We start from the raw sequence: 22653 nt of genomic DNA, 5'->3' as shown, positions 1-22653 counted from the left end.
TCGTGGTTTGGGGACTCCTCAAGAGGTTTTAAGTAATGAAAAGACCGATTAGTCGCACGCCCGGCGTTTGGATGCGCCAAAAGCTTACGGCGCTTCCAAAGAGGGAAGGGAGGGTCCCTTTTACACCTCAAAGAGGTGGAGGGCCTTAAAAGCCCCATAACCGGGGTGACAAGTTCACTCATGACTCTCCTGGTTCAGCTTGTAGCTCAATCTCATGCGATTCTCCAGGTGCAGCTGCTGCCTTTGCCTTCGCTACTATTGGTGTGGCTGCTGCTTCTTCTGCTGGTGCCCCTACTGCTCGTGCTCTTGCCGCCGCTGTCACTCCTGCTGATGTTGCAGCCACGAGGGTGTGCCGTGCAACGTTTCCTCTTGGGGCTGCCTCCCTGTTTCTGCTCTTCTGTTCTTCGAGACCTCTAACCCGTCGGGCTGCAGCACCGGCTGCAGCACCCCTGGTCTCTGCTGCTGCCGCTTTAGATGTGAAGGGGGCCCTTGGAGGCACTTGGTAGCCTTTACCGGTAGCTGGAGTGCCTTCTCGGCCTCTCCAGAGCGCTGCTGCTTCTCCCCTGTCACAGCTCTGCCGCGGGGGCCCCTTATAGGGAGGACACGACTGCGTGCGTCGTTCAGTAGATGTTGCTCTAGTGGTTCGGGGGGACACCAGGGTTTTGGGGAACCCTGCTTCCGGTCCCCGCTGTATTCTGGGGCCCCCCGGGAGGTGCGCTGCTGCGTCAGCTAATATGGCCTCCTTTGCTGCCGCCTTAGCAGCTTGCAGGAGGCAGAGCTCCTCGGAGGAAACAAGGGCCCCCGTCGGTATGAGGTGCTGTAGCACGCCTATGGCCTGTTGCTGTTGGCCAACAGCAATCCTGAGGGAGCGCAAGCATGCTTGATACATTCTGATTGTTTGCGCGGTGTCTTGTAGCTGCTCTCTGAGGGCAGCAACAGAGACTTTGTCTTGTGCAGCTGGCTTGTTCTCTAACCGAGAGGCCCTGTCACCGAATCTGAGAGAGCAGAGTGTTTCTTGAAGGTTCTGGCTATGCGGGGAGCAACAAATAATCAAGACGGCAAAGGCGCTCCCCCCTAGAGAGTGCCGCAGGAGACGGGTCAGCTTGCTCTCCCTGTACGGTACATGCCGTCGTCGGGGACACCACGTCGGGGGCCCACCCCCTTTGCCGTGGGGCCCTTGTGGGGCCCCGGCCCTTTGGGAGCCTCCCGCCAGAGCGTTGACAACATTGCCCAGAGCGAGAAGAGACTTATTGATGGCTTGAGATTCCTGGAGCCGCCTGCCTCCCATCGATGTGTCTCCCCTTTCACTACCTGCAAGGTCAACCAGATTTAAGGTAGACTCTGTCAGTCGCCCTTCGGAGCGGCGGCGCTGTCTCAGAGTCAAAGACAGCACTGCATGGCTGCGGGAGGATACAGAGTTCTCTGCCGTACGACCACAGGCGCGGCCTTGCAACCCACGACGAATGACCTGAAAAGCAAAGGGGGATAGGGAAGAAAAAGATACACGAGAGCGGGATAGAGGGTGGTAAGACGGGAAGAAGAAGGTAGTTTCGAAACATGGATAGTGATACAAGGGATATACACACACGAGACTGCACGGAAAAATAGCAGTAAAGAGACAGAGAGAGACAGAGAGATAGGAGGACAAAGAAAGAGAGAGAAAGACAAAGGAAGAGAGAGAAAGAAAAAGAAAGAAAGAGACAGAGGCTATTAAAGGCCAGCTTGGGCTACGTCGAGAGGCGCACAAGGTTGTTCGGACCACCCGGTGGGCTCGCTAATCTGTTTTTTGCTTCCTGGAGTTTCCAGATCGGACAGCTGGCAAAGGTCTTATCTTACCTGGAGGGCCTGTGGGTAGGAGTACAATTCAGCCTCTAAGGCATCCACAACAAACGTCTGCCCGTTCGGAGCCTCGCGCACATTTAGAGAACCTCTCGATGGGTCTAGAAGATCGAAGATCTTTTCATTGTAGATTTCTACCAGAGTTGCAGTCAGCTGTATCTCCATTTGTCCTTGTTGGGGAATGCCTTGCGCTACTCCACTATCATTTTCTGAGGATCGCCGAATGGCCCTGCCTCGGCTTTCCGGAAGTTTTTCGCTAGGTGCAGACTCTAATGGAGCCTTTTCTGATGCCTCTTGATGCTTCAGTGTCTCAATGAACTTGAATAATTCCTCCAGCGCCCTCGGCATGAGGCCTCTACTGTCAGCTACTTGAGCGGAATGCTTTCGTAATATGCTGTCCTCTTCTGCATCTTCCATACAGAAAAGGCTTTCCCGAAGGGGTCGCTCAGCACGGGGGATACCGGTGTCTACAGGATCCCGCAAAGTGGACACGCCAAAAGTATTATATGAGGCGCGTGTATGGCCCCCAGGAGGCTCGCCAAGGGGTTGCCTGAGTACTGAGGCTTGCCAAGGGCGTCCACCAGCTCCTCCTCCAGTTGCTTTTTGCGCGCTTGTATCAGGATTGCGGTCCCTATCTGCTGGAGGAACCCACGCGCTGGGAGATGTTGGTGACTGCGCGCGTCTGGAGTTATACGCAATTGCTTGCGCTTTGTTGAGCTGCGTGCCTTTCCCCCTGTCAATGAGTGGATCAGCGAGTGATTCGTCCAGAGGTCCAGTCATTGTATATGTTTTGCCAGATCCAGTTTGTCCGTATGCCAGAACGGCCCCGGAAATGCCCGAGAGAGCACAGCGGACTACCGGTAGGCATGCAGCCGCAAAGACTTCCCCCTGAGACGCTGTTTGGTCAAAAATTCTATCGAACGAGAAACGATGGACTTGTTGACGCAAGCCATGAACCAGCAGATTCTGCCTACTCCTGGGGCCCTCCAGTCGGGCCCCCAACTCCAAACAGCACGGGGCCCCTGTCTGGGCCTCATCAAAGGACTCTGGACGAATGCGCACACAAACCGCGCATCCCTTCTGCAGCAACGGACCCTCTCGAGCTCCCTCTTGAAGGACCAGCTTGCCTCCTGAACCTCCTGAAACTGCATCAAAGAAAATACCAGTGAAAGCGGCGGGCTGGTGCTACTCCCCGTCCTTTGTGTAGTCGCAGAGCCATGGGATGCAGAGGGGGGATATTCACGTGACTGACGAAAAACGATCTATCGGGCTCGAAAAAAGTAAATTGAAGGGCCTTCATAAGAATTGCAGGAAACCTCATTTCCTAAACACCCCCCCTCCCCCTACCGTGACAAATCTCACGCTGAGGCCCCTCAGGCCCATCCGCTGCTTCCTGCGAAACGCTACGGCGAAATGATCCTCTAGAGTTGTACGGTAGCCAAGGAGGCAATTCACTGGGACCCCGCCACAGCCTTGAGCCAAGGGGGGTAGAGGAAAGCACAAGGTCTGTTGCTCCATCGGGTGCTGCATTTGCTGCTGCTGCAGCCGCTCTGTCGGCCTCTGCCGCTGCTGCGGTAAGTCAGACACAAAGGGAAATACTCCAGAAAGATGCAGCCCCCAACCGTACCCTTTTCGGTCAAGTAATAACAGCTACACACACTCAGCTGTACAAATGCTACCTGCGAGGGGCTGATGCCCCTGCTCCTCCTGCTCCTCCTGTTGCCCTTTTTTTTGAAGTGCGGTCGCATGCTCTTCCTGCTGCTGCTGAGGCGGACACTCTGACGCCTCTCCTCCCTTCGCCCCTCGACCTTTTCTCCCTTGGTGTGGGTTATGCTGGTGTTCTCCAGGATCGGACTGACTCTCTTTAGTCGAACAGTGCTGCTGCGTCTGGTCAAGCAACTCCACTGCTGGCGTATGATTGCTTTCGTCTGGCTGTTGTTGGTGTTCTCTCTGATCCTGCTGCTTGAGTTCCTGTTGCTGCTGGCCTTTCTGCGGGGCTTTCAATTGTTGGTTGTCGGGCTGGTTCGGCTCTGCTCCGTGCGTCTGGGGCTGGTCCAGCGCTGCGGCAATTGCCGCAGCGCTACTCCGTTTGCTCTTTCGGGGGCCCACAATGGAGCCTCGTAACCAGGGCATTGAGAAAAGTGCCTGCACGAGTTCTTTGCTGCAAATAGAGGGGCCTTGTGCTGCAGCTAGGGGCCTCTTTCGCTGCTTGTAGTGTGCTCTATTGAAATAACGGCAGCGTGCGCCCAGTTCTCGCCTCTAAGCAGCAACAGTAGGCGCGAATGCTGCAGCTACAAGCGCCTTCTTGTCTGGAGGAGGCCCTCGGTTTTTGCATTGTTTAGGCAGGGAGGGAGGGGGGCCTTGGGGGCAACCCCAGGTGGCTGTGGCTGTAGGCCAAGCTTTATCGCTGCTGTATTTTGGCTAACCACGCCGCAGGTACCTAGGTAGTACAGACTTGCGCCACGTGTGCTCTAACCGATATGAAAGCCACCAATAACAGCAGCAGCAGCAGCTACTCTTGGATGGACCTCAAGGTCACCTGGAGACCCCCGGTCGTTTGCGCTACCGGGGGCCCGATGCTCATGTCTTGCGACTATCTCTAGCACTTTGAGTTCGCGTTTATAAACACATGTAGAACCAAGGATGACAAACTCTGTAAGCAACGAAAAAAACAGCAGGGGGAACACTGCGGCAGTCGCACAGGCAGTCACCGCAGCCCCGCACGCTCTGAACGAGCACAAGGCCTTCCATCTTCCCTGGCATTATCTGTAGCGCTGAAAACGCCCCTAAAAGCTTTGCATTTTGGCTTTAATATTCGTAACGAAGTTAGGAACACTAGGGAACTCTCTGGGGGAGCTCTGAGTGAGGGCAGCGGGAACCCCCTTAATGCTCCTGAGTGGCGTTGTAGCTTCGCTAATGTCGCGAGACAGAAACCACTGTGCAGGGAGGTTTCTCAGGCACAAAATGAGCCTCAAAAATGTCCCGAATTCCCAGATTGCAGAAAAAAAGGCTAGGGTGGTCGTGAGGGCATGGGTTGCTACAGAGAAAGCCAGTGGCAGTTGCGTGTATCGCCTGAATCCCTGAAATTGAGCGCACTGCCGCGCTCGATGATTCCACACAATAAGAAGCCAGCAAAACTTTGGCGAAACCGTGGAAACATCATCGGGCAGCAGCGTTACATAGCTACCTCAGGGGTCCTAGAAGATCATGGCGTTGACAGGTGGCTGATATACAGGAGGGAGTAGTACATTGGACTTTGGCTAGAGAGCCCCATAAGTGCGATATGGGCATCAAACGCTTTTCGTCTTGAATTTCCCTCACTCCTTATCGCCCTCAGGCGCCTGGGTGTCGTCGTGGTCATGGTGCTGCTGTTGCACCATCTGACCCTGCTTCTTCTGCACCCTTTTGCTAGTTTCCTCCAGGTACTGCCCTTCCTTCAAACGCAGCGCATCCACACCAGAGCATCAGTTCTGATTATGCCGGACGAGTTCTAAGGCGCAGTGCCGGCTTCGGTAGCTAAGGAGAAAGCGTAGAGGAGGGACCCCATTAGCCCCAACTGCCCATAAGACCCTCCAGAAACCTGTAACCGCGAGCGTTCTCACACACTCTCTGTATGTAGCTCCCACCAAGTGCTCTAAACTGCTCCATCTAGGCACCATCGTATCTCCCCTCGCAGTCTCTGCCCTTCCTGCACCCTCTGGGCAACTGTATTAACCCGACCCCACCGCTCCTTGGGACCAACTGAGGTCGTTTAGGTCCTCTTTTTTTCTTACAAGAAAAGCCTGTTTCGCCGCTTCGAGGTGGTCCCTCAGTTGCACAAGAAGAAGATCTGTTGGGGTTCCTCTGACCTCGGATTGGCGTTCAATCTGCTGTGTCAGTTGCTCTAGCTTTTCGTCAATTAGCGCCAACTTCTCCTCGTCTGCCAAGAGCGCACAGAAACAAATTCTCCACAGCCTGCTGCTGCGACCAACCGCAGCTAGCTTCCTCACGCCACGCCATACCCAGCCACTGACAGCCCTAGTTGATTTTAGCAGGGCACAACTAGCGCATGCAACCCTCGGCTAGCTTTAGGTAGCAAACAGCGCGATGAAAATTCCGAGCTCCGCCGCACGGCATCCATGTTGCCCCATTGCAACTGGTAAAAAATAAAGAGCAGCAGAAGCAGTCGTAAGCATAACAGCAGCCTTACTGGAGAAGGCTGCGTATTGCATTGCGGCCTTTGCCTTCTCTGACAGTGGGGCCTTATCCCGTGTCTCGGTTCCTTCCTTGGAGCGTCTTCCAACTGTTGAGGGCCCATCCTCTGGCAGTAAAGCAAACGACGCCTCCATTATTTCCCTGAGCGCATACAGCAGCACGCGATGCTGTGCGCGTTGTACCACAGCGCCTACAGCACTTGCCAGAGCAGAACGCATGCAGAAACAAAAACACGGCACCACAGCCGGAAGCCACCAGACGGGGAAACAGCCACGCCACAGCACCAACGTCACCTGAAGATGTCATCTGTGCCCGTGATCTTTTTGTTTGGGGCCTTGCGAGTCTCTTCGCAGAAGCCTGCAAACCACACCGAGGGGCCTACAGCAAATGCAGCGGCGAGCGGCTGGAGTGGCGGGCAGATACGGCAACAGTAGCAGATACTGCAAACAGTAGGAGAAGCGGTCACAGCAAGCATTAAATCGTACCTAGCCTTTCTAAAAGTTGAGTTGCCGATACGTTCCTCTCCTCAAGCCCCCTAAGGGCCTCCTTGCGAGCCTCAGCCTCCGCGCGAAGTCTGTCCTTTGGCGTGTCAAGGGTTCCTGGGCCCTTAGCCTCCAGAGCTTCTCTCTCGGCTCGCTGGTAATGTGAGGCTTTCTGCCCACACGCAATCGCGCCGCACAGCGGGGATAAAGGCCCTTAGTTCAAAATCGGGTGCACAGCCAGCTCGTCATCTATCCATGAAAAGCCCCTCGGGGAATCGCTGCTCTGCCTCAACCTTGTATAATTACGGCATTTTTGCGTGTTGTGGGGGCAGATGACTGACGTCCAGAAGGGCAAACCTGGAGGCCACTCCTGCGGAAAGAGCTCCTTGCAGAGCCATCGAAAGGTGGATCAAACTACTACGCCTCGCAACGTACCTGGAGTTTATCTAACCAGAGGAGATTAGCCGTCTTTTTTCGAGAAACACGACCCAACTGCACTGCCTGCGTCACTGCAGCAGCATAGGCGATAAAGCAAGAGCGGCATGCATGCAACCAGGCCGAGAGAGACAGAGAGAGAGACAGACAGAGAGAGAGACAGACAGAGACAGAGAGAAACCAGTCTTATTCTGTCAGACTACGGCAGCAGGGAGAAAAAACAACACTTGAGAGCCCTTGCAAAAGAAGCTCCCTCAAAAAGCCTCTGCCACTCTCTGGACGTGGGAGAAATCGCTATGGACAGCGGAAGCTAACCCTTGCGTTCTATCTGCTGCCTATCCAGGAGCATCGCACGCCTTTTTGTTGCCTCAAGAACCCTTTGCAAGGTTTCTTCGCGCCGCACGCGCTTGTCTACGGGGCAGCAGAATGCGCAGCGCAAAGCCTTGAAATACGTAAGTGGATGTTTCGTGCGCCAGAAAGGCTTAGGAGAAAAGCAGCTGCTTTGCCGCGCAAAAACTCCGAAGCCTACCTCGTCCCCCACCCCAACCTCAACCCTCCCTGCCCCGCTACCCCCCCCACCCCCCGCTTCCATGCGTTTCCTAAGAGAAAATCGCTCTTTGCTTCGCTATCGAGAACTGCACCTTCTTTTGTCTGTTGCAGGAGCTGCTGGTGCCTCTGTTGCTCCTCGAGAGTTACTTCAGCCAGACGCTGCAAGAATTGAGCCCTATACACTCGACGAACTTCCCGCATCTAAGAAGCCCAAACAAGACGCGCATCAACAACGGACGGCAGCACAGCGGTGTTTCTCAACCTCAGCAAAGGGCAGTCGCAGGAGGGAAGGGGAAGCAGAATGAAGTGACGGAGAAAGAATGCGATGCGTGAGGAGGCGATTGGGAAAGACACCACGAAAAGAAGGCCCTAAGAAAGATGCGCTGCTCAACGCATCCGCGTGAAGACAGGCATGCAGATTGCGACAGCTGGAAGACGCAACAACGGGAGGCTCGCTGATACACGGAGCAACAAAGGGAGCCCACACCCCACACCGCGGCTGCACAAACGTGAGATCAAGCGGCCTTTCATGCTATAGCTCCTGCTGTTTGGAGAATGGAGCCGACCTGCCGCTCCCACATGAACAGTTCTGCTTGATACGGTGTAAGACCCTCCCTCAGTTTGGCTTGTTGCTGCTGCAGCGGTGCAGAGGGGCCAAGGAGAAAGGAAAGTCGCAGTTGCAGTGCCTCTGCAGAGACTCGGGGGACGCCCCGCACGGCTTCAAGACGACGTTCCTCGATAGCATGTGGCACTGGAATTTTCCTGAAGGCAGGTTCACAGCCATCACATGGGGTATCGTTGGATGGCGGCTGCTGCAAGGGTCGTGGGCAGCACGCGGCGGAATCTTTGAATGCAAGTTGCCCGATGAAAAGCTGGAAAAGTCTCATTTTCCCGTTCCATCGTCACCAAGAGTGCCTCTGCTTGCTGGCGCTGATGCTGGTGTTGGGAGGTGTTTGCGTGCTTTTGCTTGAGATCGCCGCACAGGGATTTTTACATCGTGCCCCCACACCGTGATGATCCTCTTTTTCCCGAGCTATCACTTTCTGTGGGCCCTATTTTCGAGGTGCTGCATCCCCCTCTGTACTAGCGCTCTCTCGTTCTCTCCGGATGTTTGGTGTGGCTGTCGGGGAGCGTCGGGGTGAGTACAGGGGGGGGAAGGGCTTTCCTGCCGCTTCACGTGTTGTTGACATTTGTACCTGGGGGGAGGGAGGAGAGTGAATTGCCGAGCCTTCTCTCTTCGTCGGACTGCTGCCCTCACCAGCGACTCTCCTGGCCCCCCTAATCGACGAGGGCTTTCGCGCAAAGTTGCGCGCTTGAATCTGCCAGGAGGTCTCATGAAGCACGCCGCCTGCAGAGCAGCGCGTGGAAGAAAGGCTACAGAGTTCGACATCGACGCTTGGTGCGCTAGGATTCCTGCTGGTGCTGCCTGAAAAAGCCTCCGACTACTGCAGCTCCCTTTCGTCCGTGCGTTTTGCCCCTGGCTGCCGCCTGAGGCGGGTGGCTCGTGCCCACGGAGGCACTCCCCGCGTATTGCAGGGGTAGCTTGGAGGCGGCGAAAAGGCGCTGGAAACCTCCTCAAACAATGCCAGGGAAGGGGCCTCCCTCGCTAGGAGGAGGTCTGGGGGGCCCCTAGTAGGGAAACAAGGTGGGGGGGGCCCCCTGGAAGGACACAGAGCACCAAAAGGGGCAGAGGAAGAGATCTTCAATCGCACATACCCCCCAATAGAGGCATTTCCTGTATTATTTCCGGCCGCTTTCTTCACGTGGGAAGGGAGCGGGCGGCACAGTAGCCGCTAGTGACCAGAACTCCGAACCTCAGGGTCCAGTCAGGGGCCCCTCCAAGGCAGCACTGAAAGGGGCCAGCGAGCCTCCCCGTTACGCCCCTTAAACGCCTAAAAGGAAAAACAAATATCTTTTGCTCTAAAGAGAAGCGACACCACGGTGATTTGGCCTCTTGAGCGTCTCCCCAGCTGCCAACAGGGGGGGGGCGACGGCGGGACGGGAGGCTGTCCTCCTCCTAGAGAAAGTCTTCATCTCCGAAATGCCGCTTCGGCGAAGGAGAGCTACAGAGTGTTACGCGTACTGCAATTGACTCGGGAAACGACTCTGTTTTTCAGCACCGTGGTAGCAGCGAGAGAGGAAAGCAACTGCAGGGAATCCCACAGAGCACTCATCGCGATCCTTCTACGCCTCCTCGTGGCTGTACAGCAGTGCAGTCGCATGCAGAAGCCGCCATGGGGAGTACTCCTGAGTGGCCTCCCTACAGGGAGACGGCGCTACGTCGCGATAGCCAGCGCGAGTTCATCGACTGGGCGTTCCTCTGCAGACGCCCTCTCGATTCTCCCGCAGCAGCGCTTGACTACTTCTGCCTCACCCCCTTCTACGCAGAGGTCAGAGCCGAGTGCGGAGCTGCGGCAGCCGCTGCAGCGGGCGGAGTGCCACCAACCCCAGCGTCACAGACCGCTGTTTCTGCACATGGGGTGGGTGGAGTGCAGGGACAGGGGGGGGGCCCCCAGGGGTTTTTCAGGCAGCATCTGCTGTTAAACGAGCGCTTGCGCTTAGGCGAGGCCATAGATATTGCCCGTACAGAGGGGCTGGTATTCGAAGTCGTGCAACACAACCTACAGAGCATAGATGCCCTTGCGCCTCCAGCCCCCCCCCAGCACCAGGGGCAGCAGCAGCAAGACGATGAAGCGGGAGCTGCTGCTGCCCTTCTGTCCGAGCGCTGCCAGTACTACCGAACGAAGGCGATTTTTCTTATCGCCCTCGTGGAACGCCGCCAATCCATGCACGGCGTGCAGCAGCAGCAGCAGCGACGCATTTACTCAGTGGTGGCCGGTCGAGTGTACCGCCAGCCCCCCCTTCGAGATTCCATGATTCAGCGGCTAGCAGAAGCTACTGAAGACCTCTCGTGCTGTGCGGATCTGCTGCTGCTACAGCTCTGCTCATGGTCCTTGCCCTCGGGGTTCTCGTGGAGAGCACCCCTTTCCCGGCGAAAGCAGCTCCTTGCAGCTGCTGCCGCCTCAAAGTACTGTGGAGACACGCTGCAGCAGGCATCCCAGCAAGAGGATCAGGAGGCTACTAATATTTCTGATACGACGAAAAGTACAAGCAGGGTCAAGGTAGTGTATAAACGGCCCCCCTGTGCAGCTGCACTACGAGTGCTGCAAGAGGAAACCAAATATCTTGAGCTGACAGCCCAGCAACACGAGGTCGGTTTGTGCTCTTCTCCGTTTCCTGTCATTCTAAATCGCTGCCTGTCTGCCTGATTGCCCGCTCCTAAGCGCCCCCAAAGCCCCTCCACGTGGACCTGCATGCGCAGTCCCCCCACTTATGACTATAACTGACTCTGGCTTTCCAAGTAACAAAGCTGCTTATGGCGTGCCCGTGCTTGTGCTCGCTAGTCGCCTGCCAACCCTTCCAGGCGAGCAGCCGTGGAAAGTAGCAATTACGCTTGAGAGGATAGCAGGAGGCCAGCTTCATGAGACCAGCACCCCATTTTGATGCTCTCTCTCCGCTTCTGTGCCTCGCTTATCCCTGTGCAGGCACAGGAAAGGTCCCTGATGGAGGAGTATAACGCCACCGCAGCAACAGCTGCCAAAGAAGCCGCCGCATTGCAGCAGCTACAGCACAGAATCGGACTCCTGCGGGCCGCACTGCTGCAAGCTGCGCCTAATGCATCTCAGGCAGCAGCACTGCTGCAGCAGCTTACAACCGCGGCGGCAAATATCCCAACCGTTGCTGCACCAGCAGAGGGGACGGCTACGATGGCATCAGCTGAGCGAAATGCAGAGTAGTAGCCATGAACTTTGCCAATGCCGTCCACGTGCAAGGCGCACATACAAACACGCACACAAACAAAGTTCTGCAAAGTGCTTGCATCGTCCAAGCCAACAGTGCTGTTGGAGTTGAAAAACCTCCAATATCTCTTTTAGATAGCTAGAAATATGTTAAGAGCGTTATTGTAAACGAGTAGACTTCGGGGGCCCCACTGGGGCCTTGTGCTATGGGCGTACATGACTGCGGTGGTGGTCGGCTCGACGTGGAGTACAGTTTGTTTGTGTAACATTTCTGTCTCTCGTGAGATGAGAAAAAGACTTCCGTCAATGGCAGAGAGAGACTCCGGGAGCCCCTGACGTAGTCCTCTATTGGCTCACGTGTATCCCTCTTCAAAGGCTCCTTCACTCGTGGTGTACTTGTTGCCCCTTTGTTTCGTGATTCAAAGGCATTCAAAGCGGCTGAAAACACTCAAAAGAGACGCTGTTCTGTGGTAGGACGCCAAATCAGGCCACAGCTTCTCGCCAGAAAAAGCCACCTCACCTGTCTTCGGCTCGCCCCCCCTGAACCGCCATCCCCCTTGTCTGCCTTGCACCGGCACGGCTCTTTGTGTGCACAACGAAAACACAGCAGCGCTTGGCAGGCGCGAAGGCTCCGCTGAAATCCACCAGTTCTCCCGGCCCTCTCCTCTGAACTCTTAGGGCTAGCAGTGATGGCGTTTAGGTGGGCTGCCCTGGGAACCATCGTGGGGGCCTCATGCAGTGCCGCCTGGCTCTGGCTCGAGAGGCAACGTACAGAAGCCCTGGTGCATGCATTCAACAGGATATCAGGGAGCTCTCAAGGGGAAGCTTTTGAAAGGGCTCCCCATCTGCTTGCCCTCCGACTACAAACCAACCGGCTTGTTGTTGCGGCGGCAGAGAGACTCTTCTCTTGGACCGAGGCCGTCCCGAGAACCCCTGAGGGCCCTCAGTGCAGCTTTATGGTATAGGGCTGAGTGACTGCTGTTCTCTAGATGGGAGATTTATGCCTAAGTTGAGAGTCAACGGACCGTCCGCTACCCCTCTTGTGAAGGATCAGCAGCCTGCAGCGCGATTACTGATAGTAAGGGCGTGTCTGACAGCACCCGCAGCAGCCTGATTCGGGGGAGGGGGGCGAATGTAGCAATGGCGCAGGTGCAGCAGACTACAATAGACGTGGTATGGCGCCAGCAGCCTAGAAAGCACAGCAGCAGGGGGAGGCAGGTCTGTTACAGGAGCGCAGCGGTGGAATCTCTGCAGAGACTCTAACCGCAAGAACTACAGCAATCTCAGCTGCAGCTCAGCATGTATTGGGGTTACAGTCACGCTTGTTATCATGAAAATGTTGCGAGGGCGGAACGCTGTTGTCACCTGATGCCGCACTTATCGTCTTGGTGTTCGGCTTGTTCTTGTACTGTGCTGCTGCGTCTCTTTGTTTGAGCTTGTAGCTCCTATGCTGTCGTTCTTCGTTCGAGCATGTAGCTCCTGAGCTGCCACATTTACAGCGTTAGTAGCGCGAAGACCCCGCCTACAGGGTGGGGGGCCCCTTCGGATGTTTGTACGGCCCTAGATGTGTGGGACTAACTAGATGTTTCATGAGGGGCCCTTTGACGAACTGGTGGGGGATTCACCTGAGCGAATGCACCCTCTTCGGAAACCCCACATTGCGCTACAGAGTAACTGAGAACAGAGGGGGTCAAGTTCTCCCAGCCCATCCCGTTGTTACTGGAACCGCGGTGTCGACACACCCCGCTGATTAGGGTGCCCCCGTAACAGGCTAGTTTCAAAGCAAGTGTGGATCTTTCGAACCAGTGCCCCGTCTAGCAGCGTGCCCTAAAGAAAGACGCCCAACCTCAAAATAGGCTACTCAGGGCTTTTATCGTGCTAGTCATTGCTTCGACAAACTTCAAAATCGCATTTGTTCCCCAAGTCGTCTTTAGGGTCCTCTAGACGCTGACACACGAGATCCCCCTGTCATGTCCAGCGAGACCCAAGGTATCCGACGTGCGGATAAGAATTCCCGCGAAGTATTATCGAGTTTTATCCTCAAATTAGGCTCAATGTACCCCTTCTGATGACTCATCAAACCTATGAGACCCCCTCAGTGCGCTTGAGGACGGCCGCTTACGGAAACGAGTGACCTCACGGGGCTCTTGGGATCTTCCTAAGGCGCTTCGAGGGCGAATTCTCTTATGCAGCTGGAAAGTACCTTCAAAGTTAACCTGCCAAGCGAGATGGCTTCATGAAAGTGCTTGTAGTAGAGATGAGCGGGGAGTAACCTCCGTGTCGTGGGCTCAGGGCTAGCGTACGAACATTGAGGGGCCTTAGGACCCCTGTGGCAACGATGGAAGAGAATATTTTCCAATATCGAGGCAGCAAATGTCACTGTTTTAGCGAAGAAGCTCGTGAGAGCGGATACGTCGGACGCCATTACATGGACGCGCAGGTAACGCGGGCACAACGAACGATAAGGCACGTTACGAGTACAACAGCAGACACGGTACCAGCGGCCGCACAGGATGGAGCAACGGCAGACAAGCTAGTAGAAAGCTGCTCAGATGATGAACCAGAGGTGGTGGCCGTCTCCCTGCCTGTGGCTGCCATCTTGAGATCGCGAACGCCCGAGGCACTCCGGGCCCTTATTGCTTCTGCTGAGTCCGAGCTAACTGTAGAAAACCAACAGCAGGATCATGCAGAAGTATCACGGCGCACTGAAGCTCTAGCCGTTAGCAGCAATCCCAGGACGCAACACCAGCCTCTACCACAGCCTGCAGCAACAACTGCAGTAAAGACTGTGACATTAAGCAGCTTGCTACCATCAGCAGATGCCTCAGCCGTGGAGGTGCCCCCTTCGAAGCGACCCAGAAAGGATCCGGATCCCCAGGGCCAGCAGGTGCACCAGCAGGAACTTGTACAGCTGCAGGATGAGCAGCTTTTGCAGCATGCTCCTAAGGCACACGAGCAGAGGACGTTAGCCGAGACATCAGCTGTCTGCTCTATGCAAGTGCCACTGAGATGCTGCTCAGCTGGCACACTGGCAGCAGAAGCTGAAGCAGGGGAAGAAACAGGGCCTGTATTGACATCCTTGGTGGTTGGCGGCTTGCAGGATCTGGCCGAGAAATATCAACATCAGGGAGACACGTGGAGGGCATTAAGCTTCCAAAGGGCAGCTGCTGTTATCACCGCTGCCTGCAACTCCTCAGAAGCTCCCTCTGAGTTCTCTGGTAGGCGCCGTTACGACTCTGCTGCACCTACTGCGGCTACGGCTGTGCTCAAAGGAGGTCTTACTTCAAAAAACTTGCATCTACTGCGGTACCTTCCTGGAGTTGGACCCTCCGTAATGGCAACAGTATGTGAAATTGCTGAGAGAGGCAACAGCAGTAGAATAAGGGTGATACAGGGGGACACCGCAGCCACCACAGCGAAGCAACAGCTGCAACTCATCTTTGGGGTGGGTCCGAATACAGCGGAAGCGTGGCACACCAAGGGCCTCTCGATACAGTCTTTGAGGCGTGCGCACCAGCATTCGCAGAATCTACAACAGCAGTCACAACACCAACAGTCATCTCGTGGCCTCCCTGTTAGCAGGCACGTCCACTCAGCAATCAATCAACCAACGGCAGCATTCCGTTTGAGAAAAGAGCAGGCGATCAGCTTGCGTTACGCCGAAGCCTTCGCTGTGAAGATCTCCAGGACTGAGGTCTATGCTGTTTGGGCATTTGTTAAGCGCTTGTTGCTGCACAGTCCTTGTGGCAACACCGACAGCGGTCCCTTCAGTAGCTGCGATAGCAATTACAGCAACTGCATTGCCGGTGCAGATTGTAACTGCTTGTGCTGCAGTTGCTGCGGCGTCTCCTGCACCAGTTATTTTTACGGCAGAAATAAGGCCCAGCATCTTGGTGCATTGCGAGAGGCTATTTGTTGTGGGAGCTTCCGCCGAGGCTGCGAGGAGTGCGGAGATATAGACTTGCTTCTCTTGAGAAAAAATGACTGTGCAAACCCCAGGCTCATCTTCAGGTAGAACTCAAGGCGGTACCTCATAGGGCCAATGGAGTGTGGGGGCATCTTGTCTAAGAGTCAGGCATGACAGTATTTCCTCAAGAATGGTCTTTACGAGTCGTGGAATTCGCTGCCTGCCTCACTGCATGCCTGTGGGGTTGCTGCATTGCGCTTATAATTTTGTTCTGCACCTGCTGCGCCTGATTCTCAGGGTAGTTGAACTACTACGGCAGCAAGGGCTCATCCTTGATGACCTGCAATACAAGAGAATAAAGTGTAGAGAGGACTTTGCAGCATTTTCAGCGAAAGCAGCTGCACAGGCTGGCGCAGAGAGCTCTGAGGAGAGGGGCACGGAAGTGTCATTACCTGGCTCCTCTCCTTCCCCTATCGCCCGACCAGTCCGCATGGTAGCATCTACAAGGAAGGAAAAGGGAAGCAGCGAAGGATACTTTGGTATTTGCTGCTGGCCCCCACGGTGGGAGTCAGTGCCGCCTTTGTACAACAGGCTCCAAAACACCAATCTGTCTTGTGCAGCAGCAGCAGCAGGGCATCCCTGGTGTCGTTCGGCGGCTGCTGGGTGCCCTGTCTGTGCTGCTGCATGGCCAGGTCCCACTTTGGCTCGTCGTATTGATATCAAGATATATCCTGAGAAGATGAAGGCTACGGCCCTACTGTACTTTACGGGCTGTGCTCTTTTCAATCGTAGTTCCCGCGCCTTGGCCAAGAGGCTCGGATACTCCCTGGACGATACCGGGCTTTACGTGGTTCGTAGAGACTCCGGAGTGACTCAAGTCAAGGGCTTTGTTCCATGCAAGACAGAAAAGGATATTTTTGATGCCTTGGGACTCGAGTTTCTCCCTCCTGAAAAGAGGAGGGGCCCCTTGCAACCATAGGCAGAGATTTCGGGGATGGCACCACCTGAAGCGTACTTGGGCACCCGTAACCCTGCAACGATTCGGCCCTTGTAACCTTTTCTGTGCATTGCCACTTCATGCTCGCGTATAGGGTGCATTCGTTCAACCTGTGTGCATGGTAGGACAGTGGGAGAGGCCAACGTTTTGACCCGCGAGAAGGTTCGATAGAGGGAAGCCTCTGCTGCGACAGCTGAGACACAGAAAAGCAGGCGAATTGGGGCGCTGAGGTAGTCGACATCTGGATAGCGACACGCAATACGCCCTCGCTGACCTAGCATCTTCGGTACGGGAGGATATAGCAACACCAACGGCTCATTGTCGTGCATTGATTCCTCCTTTGTCTTATGTTGCCTTCTCTAGCAATTGACGACAGCTCCATGCAAAACAATTCTGTTGGGAAAAGGATTCTGTTTCCCCGCTGGGATACAGTGGGGCGGCAACGAATGCTAGTAGCACGCATGTCAGAAGCATAGTCGGAAAGGCTTTTAGGCTGCACACACGGACGGCAGAGTCTTTAACTGAACCCTGTGCGGCTGCGGGGAGGAAGAAGAATCTTCTTGCCGTCCTCTGCATCTAGAACAACAATGTCTTACAAAATGGTTCTTTTGCGCCGGAGCCCCGTATGTACACCATCACTGCGCACCTCCCACAAGACCTACTGGCCAGCCACACGCACATGTTTCACAGTGCAGACTGGACTGTGGTTTACTGGGACATGGGCATATCGTCGCCGTAAAGGACAGCATGAGACTCTTTGCAAGCGATGGCCTCAGAGGGTCACTTCTATTACTGGCTACAGCAGCAGCACTATCACCACGGCAGTTTCTAGAGAGGCATCAAAAACAGGATGCCAAAGGCCCTATGCGGTCCCAGCAACCTGTACGGCACTAAACAGTTCCTTTTTCGTTTTCTTGCTATTTTGATATCAGGCAACCCCTAAGCGAATGGAATGTGTAAGAACACTAACCTGCCAAGGGACCCAAAGGGGCAGAAACACGATCGCAGACACAAGATTTCCCTTCAAGACGCCTAAATAGAGGTCTCGGTGGCAGTGGCATATGCCAATGCCACTTAGGAGGCCAAAGGCCACGGGAGGAGCGTGCTGAAATCGCAACAGTTGTCCTTGAGGCGCCCGCACCAACAATGCAGATTCCGGGAGGCAGTTGGTGGAAGCTCGGGTGGCAATCAAGACATTTGGTGAGTTTTCAATGCGCGGTGGTAATTAGAAGGAAAGTAACAAAGTCTAACCAGGCAAGAGGGAGTGATAAAGCTTCTGCAAGTGCAAGGAGACAGTAAAATATGAACAAGCACCGTGGCGAGGAGGGGGCCCTCACATTTACCCGTGCAACTGCTGAGCTTCGTTGCCTACGCTCCGCAGGAAGGGTCATTACGGATCGCATTGAGTTTGCCTTGTTGGCATCCTAGTCACTGCTTACTCCACTGGAGTATGTCCACTTGCGTGGAGGAATCATATGGGCCATGTGTCCGTCCGGATTCTTCCACTATCTGTTGCCGTGCCTCAATCCACCTATAAATTTTTTCTCACGTGGCCCAGTGTTGATTGTCCTCGCTACACGCTCCAGAACGTTCAGTGCTTCGGAAGTTTCATTAGAGCAGAATTTAATGTTATCTCTGCATGGGACTGCCACCCTTAGTCTTCTATTTTGACAGCAGTAAATACGTTTTTTGTGCAAGCGCATGTTGCTGCATGCCTGTGTTCAGGTAAATGAATGCATGCATCTGCTTGCGAACGGCGAGTGTGGCGGGCCAAGCTCCACTTCTATACTTTCTTTTACGCGAGTTAAATCAGCGGATGATTTGTCTGTTCGTATATCGTGCTTGTTGCATAGTGCTACTAGCTCGATGAAAAAGATGCACTGCTGTGTGCGTGTGTGCTAAACGCCTTGTGTAACTAGATATGGGTGCCTAGAGTAATTAGAGGGTGCAGCTACGCGCACTCTAGTTTTGCCCCTTCCCATTTAAGAGAACTCAAAGGGGCACGCGCAAAAAGAGCAGATCGATATTTTGGAAGACGCTGAATACTTTGTGTTAAGCATGTTTTGCTTCCAGAGGCAAGTGTCTCTCTACGTACACCCTGGATGGAGCGTTACAGGGCAATTGTTCAGAGGGTGTAGATATGTGCACCTGGGATGTCCTGCCTCATCATGATCCAAAGCACATAAGAATACGGCAAAGGTTAGGGAGGAATACTTAGTAGCTCGCTCTGAAGCTCAGAACGGATGTTGCGTTCAGCATCCCCCAGTGAAAGACCTTCGAAGTGCGCGTTGGTCTCTCTGGGGCCTAAAGTTTGATTTGCTTCTCCTTTATATCGGGGCACATAATCTGCAGAAAACACGTACAAAGAGATACCTCAATAGGTCTTCGATTAGAATATTCTTTGAACCCCTACGACCTCAAAAATAGGAACCGACCCCAAAAGGCCTTCTTTACAAGAACGCCTAGAATATCTCAGCCGGGGTGAGCTATACGGCATTTGGATTTTGAAGGCATGCAGCAGGACTCATAGGATGCCCAGTTAAAGTATCTTGGAGACCCCTAGGTTCAAAGGTGTGAGGCGTCATCCTGAGCGGAGCGCCTCAAGAGTTAGGCATCAGGCGAGGAAGAGAATCTTTGGCGCGCCAGTTGTTCAGTCAAGGTAGGGTTAAAAAGGGATCACTGATATGTGTCTGGAAGATACAAACCAGGTCAACAACGGCAAGAGCAGCCACAGCAGTAACAGCAGCACCAGCGCCACGTGTCCAGTGGCCTCCCGGGGGTGCTGGGGTGCACACTCGACTTCGTGGCGGCACCTAGAGACAAACACTTTGCATTAGCTCGTATTCCGCCTCCTTTCGAAAGTTGTAATTGTGGTAGCGTTTCGAAATAGGTATGTAGGAAAACACTGGTGCCAAGAGATGTGCAACAACAGCAAGAACCGTGGCGGCAGCAGCAGCCGCCGCAACAGGCCTCTTTGACACTCGAAACCGCTGCTTGCGGCAACGCATGCCCCCAAATGCCCATTAACGTGTACCACCTTTGTTTTTCTGCATTATCCAATGGTCGTCAGAGCCCATGCAAGAGCTTGTGGGCCGCGTTAAGTGCCTATCTTTCAACGGCTGCACCTCGCTCTCGGATTCACGCAGAACAACAGCAGCAGCAACAGTCGCTGCCAGCGCCTTGTCCTATTTCAGGTGAACCTCTAAGTTTCTGGGTATGAGTATTGGTCACAGGAAGGGTAGAAGCGTATCTAGGGGTCGGAGCAGCAGCTCCAGCAGGTGTCGCTACGTCAGCCAAGAAACTCGCCGTGGAATACTGGTGGGGGCTCCATGGCCCCAGGTTCAAACAGTACGCGCGCGAGCGCGTTGTATTGGACGCCGTTTGCGGCGCTTTTGTTTCGATGGTAGCGCAGCAACTAGTAGTACCTGCGCAAACAGCAGCAATAACAGCAGCAGTCCTTGCAGGAGCACAGAAGCAGCAACAGTAGTAGACAGCTTCCTTCCTGCCTTCTCCCACTCAGCCGAGGCCCAAAACGGGGAACCTGCATGCTTGGCAGTCTATTATAGCAGAAAAAGCTCCGGGAGACAGATCTGTGTGTCTCGGCCGAAGAGGCTGAGCGCGCAGTGGTAGACCCTGTGCTACCAGGGCACCTGCAACCCTAGAATCAGGTTTCCCACCAGTAGCATCTTCAGCAACCACAGCTTAAAGATCTACCTTTTCGGGGAGCAGGCAGAGCGAGCGCCCTCCTGATGCGTGACTTTGGCTCAAGTGGTTCTCAGAATGGCGACTTACACGTGGAGGCCTTCGCTAGCGCCTCCTGTGGGAGCCGTTTCGAAACACGAAGAAAGATCCCAGGCCCCAAGCGTTGAAGATGGAGCCGTCTCGTGCGATTCGTCTAGTGGCGCCAAGGGATCTTTTGAGAGCACAGGGCTGCTTCCGGTCTCAGGCTCTTCCCGGACGCCTGTTACGGGCCGTCGCTCTCAGCCAATATCCCAGAAGGGGCCTCGACCGAAAACTCAGCCACCCCAGGCTTCCGCAATACCTACATTGCAGTCAGAGAGTCAGGATCCGCAGCGCGCCACTGAAGTTATGCGAGCAGAGGATCCAGTTGGTTCCCTGCATCCTCCCTCAGAGGGCCATCAAGGGGGGTTCGTTGGGCCTGCAGGAACCGCCGCCCACGGGCTCCCTCATCCTAGTGATGCTCCTCTTGAAGATGCATGCAGCGCCTCCCCCATATCCATGTCTGTGAAGAAGTCGAGCGAAACTCCCTCTGGCTTCCTGCCCTTGGAGGCCGCATGGGGAGACCTGCCCATCCAGCGCGGAGCGTCTGCAGGGGATATTTTTTCAGTGCCTGCTCAATTTGGACCTGCTAGTGAGGGCAGCGCTGCTCCAAGCAGCACTGCGACACTGGATGTTGCAGCTTTGAATCGTACAATGTATATTCGTTCTCCGCTTGGGAGCTTTAGGGAGCCTCTTGTGCACATGAAACTGCGGGAGTTCGCTAGGGCACACCACGGGGTGTTTGGAACTTGTACATTGAATGGGGTTGCTGCGTGGATTCTGACGACACAATTTCTCGCAGTTCTCGCGGGGCTTATGGCATGCCCGGATGATGGATGGGATCTGACGAAGAAACCATTCATTAATGCGAGTACGGGCGAAGGAGGCTTTTTTATCTATTGCTTTTCATCTACACTGCTGACGTACTTACTTGCTCTGAAGTTCGCGGGGCCGCTCATGCTCAGGGCTTCATTTAAAGTCTCGCAGCTCTTCTCTACCCTACTCGTTTGCATCGGGTTTTCAATCCAGATCTGGTATACCAGGGAGGGAATGTTAGTTTGTGCTCCCGGGAAGCCGTTGGAGCATCTCAGAACTCGCACAGTGCTGCTCATCAATGCCGTTTACACGCAGTTACAACTCTTGATGTTTGTCTGTTCGGCATTCAACAGCCTATATTGGCCAAGGCTATATGAGTGGTGGTTCTGCAAGTACTCCATTCGTCTGTGGCGTCTTGTCAAAAAGCACAAGATCAAACTCGACATCCCAGACGCCGTCAAGCGTACCGTGGAGGCAGCCGGGCCAAGGGCCAGAAGCAGTGAGCTCGTACAAGAGTTCTATTTCTTTATTCCCGTCACTCTGATCGCTTTGACAGCCCCCTCGCAGGCGCGGTATTCACTGCCCCTTATTTATTCTGGGGCGTGTAGTTGGCCTGTTAGGCTCCCTCCAGCAAGAGTCCCCTTGGCCGTCACTTGAGGGGAAAAGAGCTGGTTCTCAATATCAGGAATACTGCAGGTTGCGCTATGCCGGTCTCTACAGCGTTTTTCTTTGGCCTACCTGGGTATTGAGGGCACACAGTTCTTCGTTAGCAGGGCGTTATGTGTCTTTTCAGCCGACGAGCAGGCCAGGAACAATACAGGGATGTATTTTGAGGCCCATGGTCACTCGTTCAAGCAATGGCTGCAATCGTGGGGTCGATCTCTATTATTCTGGCGCCGCCAGAAGAACTGTACCTTGGGCCCCGTGTCCGTGGTTTTCTACGTAGGACAGGTAGACAGCGAAGAGAGACCGCACGGGTTTGGCCGCTGGCAGTCAGACGCATTCCATGGAGAGTCCATTGTCGGGTACTGGTATCACGGTAAGTTTCTTGGTGTTGCGTTCTTATAATTCTTCTTTGAATGCACATCAGCTCTTAGTTTTCTTTTGCCTGCTCTACTCGCATTCGCTCTGGACGAGATGCTGCACTCACGCTTGTCGTGGCATTATCATCAGTGCTCTTCAGCGAAACCTTGTGTCCAAATCTCTTTCAACCTTTTAATGCTTCTTGCCAAATAGGCCATATTTGTGCCTCCTTCGCCTTAACGTCTCCGTTCCTTTCCGTTCCTACTGCCATGTCCGCTTGTTTGAGCCTTCTCTGTACCTGCTGGTGCATGTTTCCCTCTTATTTTCCCTGTTTTCCCCTATCAACTACATCTTTGGCGTTGCAGCTGTGTGCCGGCCTTCTACTTTGCTGCTTGAAGGATGGCTCTTCGTGAGTGCAGAGCATGCTTGCATTGTTTCAGGGAAACCCATTGGCCCTTTCAAAAGCCGCGAGTTCGGAACTGGTTCAGGCTTTATGTGCATACGCATCGCTTGGTGCAAGGCCAAAAAAGGCGTCCTCCGTTTTGACACTACTTTTGGTGAGACCCTTGTAGGTGGAGCCAAGAGGAAGAAAAGCATGGTCGATCTTCTTGCTGATTCCTTTAATAGGGGATTTTCGGTACCGCTGGAAGGGGATTCTGATGTGGTTGCAGGACTTTCTGTAGTCTACCATCATACGCTGTGCTGGGTGGTGTTTCTACCACTTTCTCTTGTTTTTCATTCGAGTTCGTTTGTATGTGTCTTGTACTCTTCCATGTGTATCCTCTCTCCGGTTTGTCATGGAAGGACAAAGATCCTGTATATCGAGCTCTA

At 54.4% G+C, this 22653-nt stretch overlaps 5 protein-coding genes across 5 annotated transcripts; 3 read left to right on the top strand and 2 right to left on the bottom strand.

Moving 5' to 3' along the window:
* Positions 1 to 84: 84 nt before the first annotated feature.
* Positions 85 to 3972, bottom strand: LOC34621946. The gene is made up of 5 exons (XM_026337606.1): positions 3519 to 3972; positions 1837 to 2978; positions 1146 to 1468; positions 500 to 860; positions 85 to 117 (listed from the first exon to the last, which is right to left on the bottom strand). The coding sequence occupies exons 1-5, from the start codon at positions 3970 to 3972 to the stop codon at positions 85 to 87; spliced, it is 2313 nt and encodes a 770-aa protein (XP_026193391.1).
* A 4270-nt stretch (positions 3973 to 8242) lies between these two features.
* On the top strand, positions 8243 to 11296 carry LOC34624074. Its single transcript, XM_026337598.1, has 6 exons — positions 8243 to 8448; positions 8713 to 8918; positions 9049 to 9236; positions 9399 to 9440; positions 9617 to 10711; positions 11045 to 11296. Exons 1-6 carry the CDS (start codon positions 8243 to 8245, stop codon positions 11294 to 11296), a joined length of 1989 nt encoding a protein of 662 aa, XP_026193383.1.
* A 692-nt stretch (positions 11297 to 11988) lies between these two features.
* LOC34624073 lies at positions 11989 to 16185 on the top strand. Its single transcript, XM_026337589.1, has 5 exons — positions 11989 to 12258; positions 13234 to 13355; positions 13670 to 14135; positions 14235 to 15310; positions 15504 to 16185. Exons 1-5 carry the CDS (start codon positions 11989 to 11991, stop codon positions 16183 to 16185), a joined length of 2616 nt encoding a protein of 871 aa, XP_026193374.1.
* A 3234-nt stretch (positions 16186 to 19419) lies between these two features.
* LOC113147340 lies at positions 19420 to 21419 on the top strand. Its single transcript, XM_026337578.1, has 3 exons — positions 19420 to 19481; positions 20586 to 21306; positions 21408 to 21419. Exons 1-3 carry the CDS (start codon positions 19420 to 19422, stop codon positions 21417 to 21419), a joined length of 795 nt encoding a protein of 264 aa, XP_026193363.1.
* A 265-nt stretch (positions 21420 to 21684) lies between these two features.
* LOC113147336 lies at positions 21685 to 22329 on the bottom strand. Its single transcript, XM_026337571.1, is given in 3 exon segments — positions 21685 to 21860; positions 22012 to 22120; positions 22207 to 22329. Coding segments are annotated over 3 exon segments (408 nt in total).
* Between the last annotated feature and the right edge of the window lie 324 nt (positions 22330 to 22653).

This window comes from Cyclospora cayetanensis, unplaced genomic scaffold, assembly GCF_002999335.1.
Source record: "Cyclospora cayetanensis isolate NF1_C8 unplaced genomic scaffold, CcayRef3 CcayRef3_contig_10, whole genome shotgun sequence".
Lineage (NCBI taxonomy): Eukaryota > Apicomplexa > Conoidasida > Eucoccidiorida > Eimeriidae > Cyclospora > Cyclospora cayetanensis.
Note: the sequence above shows the minus strand (reverse complement) of the source record. Positions and strands in the feature narration are given on the sequence as shown.